This window comes from Gopherus flavomarginatus, chromosome 3, assembly GCF_025201925.1.
Source record: "Gopherus flavomarginatus isolate rGopFla2 chromosome 3, rGopFla2.mat.asm, whole genome shotgun sequence".
In the NCBI taxonomy this organism is placed as follows: Eukaryota; Metazoa; Chordata; order Testudines; family Testudinidae; genus Gopherus; species Gopherus flavomarginatus.
Window position 1 is genome coordinate 70,672,857 of NC_066619.1, and position 12,073 is coordinate 70,684,929.

The 12,073-nt window shown below is 40.5% G+C and overlaps 1 protein-coding gene across 3 annotated transcripts in view; it reads right to left on the bottom strand.

Moving 5' to 3' along the window:
* Nucleotides 1-12,073, bottom strand: part of TMEM232 (transmembrane protein 232) — a 122,951-nt gene that overhangs the window by 85,826 nt on the left and 25,052 nt on the right. For all 3 annotated transcript variants that reach the window (XM_050945792.1, XM_050945794.1, XM_050945795.1), the window contains 3 exons: nt 9,775-9,932; nt 3,241-3,340; nt 1,375-1,526 (listed from right to left, as the gene is read on the bottom strand). In XM_050945792.1, the coding sequence (XP_050801749.1) occupies nt 1,375-1,526; nt 3,241-3,340; nt 9,775-9,932 (410 nt within the window). The remainder of the gene's footprint in view (nt 1-1,374; nt 1,527-3,240; nt 3,341-9,774; nt 9,933-12,073) is intronic.

The following is a 12,073-nucleotide window of genomic DNA, read 5'->3' on the forward strand; positions in this document are numbered from 1 at the left end:
TCAGAGCAGAATTCAAACTGCTGACCAGAGTGGTAATGATGGACATTGTGGGACACCTCCTGGAGGCCAATTAAGGCAACATAACTAAGTGAGGAGTCTACACTGATGCGCTGTCACTCTAATTACACCACAAAAAGCTCTATGCAGCTTGTCACAGTGGTTTTATTATGTCAGCATAGCAGGGGAGTTACATGGGTGGGAAAGGCATTCAGTGTGTACACCTCCACTGTTTTGTCAACAAAAGCTGACTTTTGTTGACAAAACTCTGTAGTGTAGACAAAGCCTTAGTTTCTCTCTCTGTGAATTGAGATAATGGTACTTTCCCTCCTTTGTAAAGCACTTTGACATCCTTGGATGAAAACTGTTATTTAACAGTTAAGAATTATTAGTATTATAAATATTATTTATATTTACTTAGATTAGGAAAAAACAAAAACAACGTTGGTCAGTGCTCACACAGCCTTACACTTCCTCAGGTAAATACATAATTGGGTAAAGAGAAAAGAGCAAGAAATATTGTTTACCCGAGAGAGACTGTAGGAGCCGTTTTGATGTCATTACAGCCTGTAAGCTAGACACATAATTAGGCAGTTTTTAATCATATAAATGATAGGCTATTGTGCATCACATCATTATGGATCCTATCATTCCCTAGCACAGAAAAGGCAGCCAGAGGAGAAAACTTACTCCGAAAAATTCTCTTTGGTCCACTGCACACAGCATTTGATGCATCATCTCCAGGGGGAGGGATCTAGGGCTGCACAAAGAGAGTAAGGGACACGGCCATTCAACCGTGCAGGCACCCCCAATATCTACAGGGAAATCTGCATGCCTCAGGGCAGCCCTCAGAAAGCCAGCTACTCTATGCTGCTTTCCAGGACTGTGCTCCCCCTTCCCCATGTGCTCCTCCTGGCCCCCATGGCAGCAAGGTTCAGGAAAGTGCTCTGTTGCTGCAGAAGGGCTGTGCATGAACTCCCCCACAGATACCCATCCCTGTCCATTTCCACACACACTTTGAAGGAAGCAGATGCCATAGAGCGGGAGTAAATGCTGTCATGAAAACAGAATCTTAAAAGGGATACTGACACCACCCTAGCTACTAATATGCACTCGGTCCCTGTAGTATCACATTGATAATTAATTGCATTGCATCAAAGAAACATGGACAGTGTATTCATGAAATGATATGTTTCACAAATCCAGGTGGCAATCACTACAGATGAGTGTGTATTCTGTTTATCCTGTCCCTGGACTACAGGTAGTTTGTCTAGCTCAGCTCAGCTTTAATTATTTTCACTGAATTACCAAGTATGCTTATTTGATCACAGTAATCCTTTCTGATGAATCATGTATCACCTGATTTATGTTACCCACCATGCCAAGAGGACTCTGCTTCTGTCTTTCTTCCAAGCTTACATCAGAAAATACCACAGCACCGCATATGGTTTCTCCAGCCTTCAGCATAAATTGCACAGCCGAGAGGATGTTTGGATATGGATGGTAGCAGACCTCACAAGCTGAAAGTGCTATGGCATGAAAAATAATTTTGTGAAAATTGTCTTCCTGTTGTTTTATAATTTATTCTGTTTGCCTTTTATTTATTATGTGCTATTTAACTTCACTACTTTGCTGATAGACTCATTAGCAAATTTTCCAGAGTAGATTTATAAATGTTGTGTGACCTCTTGTGGTAGAACACAATACTACAAGTATGAGTCACAGATAATAGCTTATGTAACCCATAAGCTACATATAGTTGAAGTCTCTCATGATGACTGAATTCCTAATTAACTAAGGCTAACTCTGAACAAGGTGAGGAGGCTCTCAGCTAATAGTGAATCACAATGTAAACTCTCTTCATGCCAGTCATTCAGTGACAGCATTTATTTTTGGCTAACTCTGCATGGAAACCAGACTCAACTTTTGTAAACTAAAATTGCGCTTTTTTTTCCCCAAAACTACGTATATCCTTTGATAAGATCTGAAGCTCCATGATTAGCATTCACGTGCTGACATCTGTACTGTAAATGGGATTTGATTCCTCTTAATGACCACACTTAGCACTGAAGAGGTGGAGTAATGTATCAAGCCATCTGAATTCAGTTGCATTAAATAAAAGGGGTTTTGAAAGGGTGTATAACCATTACCTCAGTAGTTGGGTGAATGCAGATTTGACTGCCTGTAAGCCAAAATATTGCTTGCTGCATTACATTTTAAGAACTGGCAGATACAGGAAGTTCTGTTGTGAGAGTGTCAATTATATTTATGTGTTTTCTATAATTGACTGGTGTGGACAAAGCTTGTAAAATAAAAGGTGTCAGGAAAAAAGTGGGTAATAATTTTTTTAAATCATCTGATTCTTTGTTCTTCCATTTTGTGTATTACTTGTGGCCATGACAACCAATTGACAGTAGCAAGACTGCAATCCCTCTGCAGTCTTACTACAGCAGCAGCCTACTGATTCACTGCATACAATGTGCATGCATGCTGAAAAGTCTGAAATAGAATATGAATACCTGGCACTAGATTAAATTTATCAGCAATGTCAGCATAACAAATAAGTGACAGAAGCCCAGTCCTATGAGCACTCTCCCTTTTCATTGTCAGCCTGTGTGCGTTGCAGGTACTGAGCACCCTGCAGGATTGGGCTGTATATTAGAACCGTACCTGAGGGACATTTAAGGCTTTTGCAATGTCACTTTTTTCTATTTATAGCAGTGACCTGTTATCACCTAAAACATATGGTGCTATATAAGATTGCTTTTAGTAAGGGCTTTACAGATAATATTAATCACATTCCAAATAGGCTTTAAAAGACATTGATTTGATTCGATTCATGTATATTTTTAAAATACTCAGCATTCCTGCTTATAAGCAAGTATTTATTTGAGATCAGTCAATAGTCTTAAAATGACAATATACTGTGCATTTTTGACATATGTACTAAATTGACTAATTACATAGTGATGCAGAGTTGCTCTGATTTTTCTTCCTTCTTCACCTACAGACCTCACCTTTTCTATTTTACCTAATTTAATGAGGCTAAATGTTGACTGCTTTGCATGCTTACTGATGCATATGAAACTCTCAATTCAGGTGGACAGTATTCCTAAGAATCAAATGGTAGTCTCTTGAGTGAAGCACAACGTGAGATATTCACTTAGGTCACTTCCATTTCCCAAATTAGTAGTTAAAAGTCATTGTTAATGTTGTTTATATAGCAAATATACAATGTTCTACCTTTTAAATCTGTATGAAGTCTATATGTATGTTCTCCAGAAGTCTCCAGGTGACCACACAGGTGAAAAACAAGGAGCCTTAAAAAGACCAAAAATCCAACCTGTCAAAAATAAGTACAACAAATATTTTTTATATCATGCCACTCACAACAGATGTATAAATACCACCTTTGGATTATGGGTCTTATTCACCACTGCCCTCCTCCACTTGAACAGTGATATAACTCCACTGAGTTACACCAGTATGAAATTGGATTAAGAGAGTGCTAAATCAGATCATATCTTCAGATTTCACACATGTGGAACAATAATGAATAACTCTTGTCTTGTGTTTTGCATTCACTGTATATTAATGGTACACAGTAAATTAATAACACTTTGGCACTTGTATAGGGTTTTCTTTTCAGTGTGTGAGTGTAGGGGGGACTGGTGAGAGAAGAGTATCCTCAGAGTTTTCTTAGTGTAAGGGAATGAACACACTTCTGTGAACTAAATCCCTCCAATACTGAGAATAGATTTGATGAGGAAACAGAAATAAGGAAAAATTACCCACAACCAAAGAAAACTCAACCCAGTATGATGATTCTATGGTTACAATGCCAATCAGGAGAACCATGGAGCTCTCATCTTTGTCAACAGTGCTGCATGGACCAGGCCCTGCAGTGGGAGTGTTAGGGCAAAAACACTCCATCAAGGAGATCCCATGTGAAATGTGTGGGCATTTTAGTAGCATCCATTCTGCAACTGTAGAGCTAGATACTATATTTTACAACTTAAAGTTTTAGATGGTGGCTTTGATAACTTAGAAGCCAAGCTAACAGAAGCAGAAAAAGCCAACAAAGCACGTGAAAAGAAATGAGAAAGCTAACGGGCTCCATGCAGCCATCATTAAAGAAAATAAAATGTTAAACAGATTGCAAATCTTGGAAAATCATTCAGAATTTAAAATGTCAGAATAATTGGACTCTCTAGAGCAGCTGGAACAAACAATCATATTGCTTTTTTTGGAACAGTGGGTTCTGAATATATTGCAGTTGGATTTAGCTAAAGATCCAAGAAGAGTATTTTGAAAGATCATACAGAATCAAAATAAGGGCTCCATTTAAGACCCCTGAGCAAGATGCAGAAAGAGCAATCATATTTACTGTGGCAGATGTATGCGGCAAAGAGAGAATCCTGGCAGTACCTAGAAAAGTAATAGATGTGTTCTATTTAAAAATCTTGAAGGTTTGTTCTTCCCAGATATAAGCCTCTGAAAACATGCAAAAATGAGATAATTTGTTTTATATAAGACAAGTGTTTGAAGCAGCTCTCCTTCTCGTGCCCAAACTCCCAGACAGATGCTAAGGAGAAAACATGTATTTTGGAACACCAAATTAGCACAAAGTGCTGCAAGTAAAGAGATTCCACAAGGATGCTAAGACAATACAGGACACATTTGTATTTCTCTTTGTCTTCATAGGGTTTTTTTGTTTGACCAGGATCAATACCTGGAAGCACTGCACAGCCAGGGGGAAAGCCAGAGGTAAGATCAGGGAAGTGTCATTGGGACTGGCTCCTCACAGACTTCTGGATACTTTCTTCTGATTTGTGTTTTTACTTCCGATTATGTAGCTTATCTGCAGATGACTGATTTTGAGTGTGTGCGTGTGTAGGGCCTTTTAGTTTTTGTAACCAGACAACCCCTAAAGGTTAAAAGCATTTGCAGATCTGGATGGCTAAGACTTTGCTGAGATGCTGAAGCTACAAAGGGCCTGACCTTGCAGGTCCTGGGCAGGCTATGTACAGACTGCAGGGTCAGACCTTTAGGGTTTGAGTTCTCTCTCACACCAGTTTGTCATCCATGTAATTCCATCAGCTTCCAGAGAGCTGCTCTTGATTTACACCAGTAAAAGTGAGATCAGACTCATGCACCACCGAATGCTCAGATACTCCATAACAGTTAAGGCTAGTTCTGCTTCCTCTCAAGTCAATGAGAAAACTCTCTGACTTGAGTGGGAGCAGCATTGGGCCCTTAATGGGTGGGCTTTTTTTTTTTTTTTTTGCTGCTGTTCAGCCAGAATCCTGGCAGTCATACAAAGAATCTCACAGAATGAATGGGAGATCCTGCTTTCGCCAAGGGCAGCTCTAGGCACCAGCTAAACAAGCAGGTGCCTAGGGCGGCAAAATATATGGGGTGGCATAATGCTGGGGCCCCAGCTCATATCTGAAGCGGCGTCCCTGGCTGGATCCTGACCACCCTGGGGGACGGTAACCAACCTGTTGTTCTGCTGCCGGGTGCAGCGGGGCAGGGAGCTGGCTAAGTGGGGAATGTGTCCCCGCTGCTCTCCTGCAGGGAGCAGCCACCCCCAACCCCTGAGGCGGGAGCCGGTAGCGTGGCCCTGCCCAGCTGCAGAAGAGAGCCTCTCCTCCTCAGCTTGTCCCCTCCTCTGCAGGCCAAGGAGCAGCTCGTCCTCTGCAGCTGGGGCAGGGCCACGCTACCGGCTCCGGCCTGGGAAGGGGGTGGGGGGGCTGATGAAAGCGGGAGAGCGGCATGAACAAGCCAAGGAGGAGCAGCCCGTCCCCTGCAGCTGGGGCAGGGCCGCGCTACCGGCTCCACCTGGGGATGGGAGTGGCCGCTGACCGCAGAAGAGCAGTGGGAGCTGGTAGCGCAGTCCTGCCCGGCTGCAGAGGATGGGCTGCTGCTCGGCATGCAGTGGCAGGGACAAGCCGAGGAGGAGCGGCCTATCCTCTGCAGTTGAGGCAGAGCTGCGCTACCAGCTCCCGCCTGGTGGGGTAGGGGGTGGCCGCTGACCGCAGGAGAATGGTGAGAACAAGCTGAGGAGCAGCCCGTCCTCTGCAGCCAGGGCAGGGCCGTGCTACCAACTCCACCTGGGGGTGGGAGGGTTGGCTGCTGACCACGGAAGAGAGGTGGGAGCCAGTAGTACAGCACTTCCCCAGCTGCAGAGGATGGGCCGCTCCTTCTCAGCTTGTCCCCGCCACTCTCCCGCGGTCAGCGGCCACCCCCCAGGTGGGAGCCGGTAGAGCGGCCGTGCTCCAGCTGTAGAGGACGGGGGGAACATGGTGCCTAGGTGGGCCGCTCCTACTCGGCTTGTCCCTACCTCTGATTGCTCCTCCTCCTCTCCCCCTCTGCGCCGCCTCCTGCCAGGGAAGGGGAGAGGGGAGCAGAGTGGCAGCTCAGGCTGAGCCCAGCTCGTGCCAGGGCCAAGGCGAAGACCAAGGATGAGCGGGGCTGCGATCCAGCAGCAGCCCCAACCCCTGGCCCTGGGAGCAGCGCTTATGGGAGATGAATCCACCTCGGGTCAGATCCACAGCAAGGTAAGAGTTGGGCCAGGTGGGAGGGTTTTGTTAAAATTACACTAGTAGGAAATTGTTTCATTTCACTAACTACAAATTCTCTGTTTTCATTTTTTTTTTAAATTCTAAACAGTCAAAACAAAACTGCAAAGTGCAAACGTGTAAAAGCCCAAAAAAAGGGGAGGGGGGAGCCAAATTTTTTTTGCTTGAGGCAGCAAAAAAACCTAGAGCCGGCCCTGGCTTTCGCATAGAGAATGGGAGGGTGAGAATATCTCCCAGTTTCCAAGGGAGATACTTAAAATGTACATTACTAAAATCAAGGAAACATCCTAGGAATTTCAACTTTAAATCAGCTCAGCTAGTATGCTCATTGTTTACTTCATAACAAATACTAAAAAGAGACCCTGTCAGCTTCTTTAGGGCCCAAAATGTACCTTTCTTATAATAAGGTAAATCTTCTGCAGCACCCTGGTGCTTTTTATTGGAAAAGAATTTAATGGGAGAAAGAGGATGGTCCTGATGTTCCACTCTTACAGAAAAACTTACAAGAAGGAGGTAACTACTACTGAAATTCTACAAGGCTTATCTTGCAGCACTGCATGCATGCATCCCAAAAGGAAGGGATTTGAGATCTAAGGAAATGGCAAGAAGTGCATTCTGCAAATATGGGAATCTCAAAGATCCACAGGGAAAGCAAAGCATTATGCTAAGAAGAAACACTGATCATCTCTGGAAATGGCTTATCCTTCCATAGCGCTTGGTGGATTCCAACACTACTGGAAGTTTTAGAAATATTTTGTCCTGTCATAGTAAATTTATCACAAAATTCTGCACTGTCCTGGTGCAGAAAATTCTACAAAGTTTCTTGCATAATTTAGGTCCCAACAGTCACATGAGGCACTGGCTATTGTTAAGACTGCAAAATAGCTTCAGTTGAAATAGTTCATTTTCCAAATAAAACATTCTGTGGGGGCTGAAATTTTCCATGCTCAATTAAAGCTGGAAAATAATTTTTTTTCACGTTTTAGTTAAAATCTGTTAAATCTGATTTGAAGTATGTGGTATAACAAATACGCTTGTATGTTGTATTTTTATTGTCTTTGCCATGCTTTATTCCCCCAAGCAGACAGCTTAAACATGGGTGAATGTTAAAATTTCACATGAATGTAAAAAAATTCTCTCTCTTTTCCTGCTCATGTAACTAAAAGATGGCAGAATCAAGTTTGTTTAAACTTTCTAAAATAATTAACAATTTAGTTTAAACTAGAAATATGGAGAGTTTTGGAAGTCATAAGCCATTGCAAGAGGGAGTTTATTGCCAGACTCCTGCAGCTTGTTCTAATCTATGGCATATCAGGTTTTGAGAGTGGAGGAGCATTTTCTAACAGTTCAAACGGCCTTCAGAACAGATACATTCTTGCTTGTTGTGGTAGAAGAATTTTATGGGGAAAGAGGTGGTAGAACATACCCTCCTGTCAGGTAACTATTTTGGTCAGGTGAGAGTGAAAGAAAGGTTTAAGCTGCAGAAACAGTGGGGACACATAAAAGAGCAATAGAACAAGTACTAACAGAGAATAGTATTTAATGAACAGTACTCCACATGTATGCTGTCTGGGATCAATTTCCTAACAGAGCTATGCGAATATGTGATTTTTTTTTGTTTGTTTGTTTGCTGGCAATTCAAAAAATCCAAATAAAAAAAATTGTTTTAAGTTGACCTGAAATGAAATTTTTCAAATTTTTTGGCAAATATAAGACATTTAGATTTCAAGCTTTTTATATATTAAATATTTTCTTGATGAAATTGAAGGAAATTTCAATACAAATAGTCATTTTGAATTGGAAAATCAAAACCATTAAAAATGAAACTTTTTTCCTTTTTTTTTTTTTAAAACCAAAACCATTCAGTGACTTTGACACAAATTCATACAGTGTTTTGGTCAACCCAAATGTGCATTTTCTGCCCCCAAAATCTGCAGTCAAGACCTGGCTTTAGTACTTAATTTCATCCATATTGTACAGTTTCAATAAGGATTTCAATCTTTATGAGAGAAAACATTTGATATTTCTGGGTTGTGACTAACTGAAATCTTGTTGTAGAATGAAGAGTTACCACATCAGTAACTTTTGGAAGTGGTTTCTAAGAGGTAAAGAGGTATAGAACTGACACTCAAAACTAGACCATTAAATAGTGATGTATCAAGTAAGTCTTAAATTTTACTAGAAGTTTACACTATTTATTCAGCTTTTAGAAGAGATTACTCTCATTTGGATTATTCCCATTTGGGTTGCCTCAGTTTCATCCTTTTTCTTAGGTAAAGTCTATGCTATAAAATTAAGTTGACCTAAGTTACGTCAATGTACAGCCACCACAGTAATTAAATTGCTTTTGCATGTTCATGCTATGCTTATTGTGTCGGCAGTGCACATCCTCACCAAAAGCGCTTGCACCGATTTAACTGTCAGTGTGGGGCATTGTGGGACAGCTTCTAAAGGGCAGCAACAATCAATGTAAGCAACACATTGTTCACATTGACACTGAATCGACTTAACTACATCGACCTAAGCAGTACACCTCTCGTGTAGCTAAGTCAGTGCAGTGAGGGAGTTACATCGGTGGGAGCTACATTTTAGTGTAGACACTTAAAGAGTTAGATAGATATTAGCTGCCTTATATCAGCTTAACTCTATAGTGTAGATCAGACCTCATATGCATAACTCTCATGGTGCTGCACTAAGACTTTGTGACCTAGCACGCTATATCTCGTTAATTATAATCCAGATGGAAGAATAAAGAGTTTGCATAATTTAACAAGATATGCTGCAATAATATTACTAATATTATGAGAAAATCCAAGTTAACAATATGCATTATGAACAAAAAATAGTCTTTTATCTGTATTTTATACTCTCTTATTACATACTCTGGGAAAGATTAAACTGCGTTTTCCTAATCTCTCAATTTGGATTTCCCAGAAATCATGTATTCAGAGATACAGAAAGTTAAGATCAAACTAAATTATAGAACAAGCATACCACAAATAATATTAGAAAACACTACAATGTTTTAGGTCTTGTGACAAATTCAGTGAGCTTCTGCTCTCATTTATAGTGATATAAATCCAGAGTAATGTCATATTTCACAGTGTCGATATACAACAAAAAATAAGTAGGTGTATACTACATATACAGATATAAAAAAGCCCAATAAAAATTCATTTAAAAAAATACAACAAACCTTTGATAACTTGATTTCGCTGGAGTATAAATAAGATTTCTGTGCTGCATCACAACAAATCCTATACAAAATGGATTCAGCGATGAAAAATAAAACAGGGACATGCTCTGGATTCATGGGAGCATGGTCCAAAGAAATTAAAAGGATGTCCAAAGCTTCTGAAGTGAAAACAAAATGGAGAATAAATTCAATACAGAGTTCAGTCTTTAGGGCTCAATTCACAAAGGGATGTAGGCACTGCAGCACCTAACTTTTAGGAGCACCAGTGGTATTGACAGCCTGGAGTTAAATACTCAAGTACCCTATACAATACATGGGGGAAGTTAGGCACATAACAATGGGATGCAAAGAAGCCAAGATGTTGAGTAAGGTAAATTAGCCAATAGGAAATGCCAAGGAGAGGAGTATGGCCTAAGCCCCACCCTCAAAAGGAGTTAGATGCCTAAGTCATTTTATGGCTCTAGCCCTTAGTTCCTTCTGATTGTGTACTGTATATACGATACTCATTTCACACCTTCCACAAATTTTAAATACTTGCCAAGTTATGAACAAATAAAACAAGCTTTATTTTCACCGTTCATTCAGTTTGTTTGCCTTCTGTGACTATTATTTTGAGGAGAAAACAAAGCTCAACTGTCTGATCATCTGTATTCAACAGCTACTGAAATTTTCTGTTAAAGTATGTATTGCAATATATGGTACAAAACTGTCTGAATTAATAATCAGAGGGGTAGCCATGTTAGTCTGGATCTGTAAAAGCGGCAAAGAGTTCTGTGGCACCTTATAGACTAACGTATGTTTGTTAGTCTATAAGGTGCCACAGAACTCTTTCCTGAATTAATAATGTTAAACTAATTACCGAGAAGTATAATGCAAGCTGTTTCTTGAGATATATCACATTTCAGAAAGTTTCTATAGCGTTATTTTTCTGTCATTTATTGCTAGGTGTGCTGATCTTTTTGTGGTATCAATGAAAATGACCTTACAAAACTATAGTGGAAAAGAAAGAATTGCTTTTTATGATTGAAAAGGCAGTTAAATTGCTTTTTCAAGTATTGCATTTTTTAAAAATTACATGATGGCTTTGTTCAATTTTGGTTAATGATTTGTGTGAATCTGATGCTCATGGAAGTGACAGATTTATAGATAGGTAAAGTTTAAGCCAGGAAGTCACTATGCAAATTTCCTCAAACATGCCTGCCAATGTGCCTCAATCTTGACTTAAAATCCCCTGCTTTTTCTGCCAACTTTCAAAGTCTGTAAAAAGAAGAACCTCCTCTAACCTCCCCACAAATCCTGCAGGCAGGAATGAAACCACAGTCCCAAATCTTCCAAGTTCAATACTTCCTCTTCTCCATCTTGATCATCTACATGTTGTATGATTAAAGGTTCAGTCTTTGTCCAACAAATTTCCCAACCTCCTCCACTTGTCCAAAAATAGAGGAGGAGGAGGAGTATTGACGGTGCTGTAGCACGTAGAGGTCTCTACTGGGTTGGGAATATACTGTGCTAGAAACTGTACAAACATTTAGCAAATCACAGTCCTTGTCCCAATGAGCTTACAATCGTGTATATGTACTAGCTCCATCCTAGTTCCTGAGCTGCTGTGCAAAGTTCTTAAAAGTCCTTTCCTCTCCAAAATAATAGTATGGAAAAAGATAAATATTTTATTTATTAATTATGCAAAAGCCTTTTCCACATGCAACCAGTAAAAACAATCATAGAATATCAGGGTTGGAAGGGACCTCAGGAGGTCATCTTGTCCAACCCCCTGCTCAGAACAGGACCAATCCCCAGACAAACTTTTGCCCCAGATCCCTAAATGGCCCCCTCAAGGATTGAACTCACAACCCTGGGTTTAGCAGGCCAATGCTCAAACCACTAAGCTATCTTCCCCCCATAAATGTTCTTTTATTATTTATTGAATGACAAGAGCATGCTCATGCCTGCACAAGACAGAGGTCCCTGCCTCAGGGAACTCCATGAGGGCATAAGAGTCAATACTTTTGAATCCTGTTGCATGACTATGGCCTAAACAGACAAACAATAGTATTCAGACATATAGTTTATCAGTTGACCAGAATATGGATTTATTGTTAAGTGGTGCAGCTACTGTATTATTATTATTACTTTTAAAATAATCAACAGTTCGTTGTTGGCTGGTTGATATTGGTAGACTGCTCCTAAGAAGTAATCTGAACTAAAAGAAGGATTCTTAACCCTCCGGAAGAAAAAGGTATCCAATATTATCAACACATTACTCCTTCCCAACTGTAATAGCTCTTTGAAAGATAGGCCT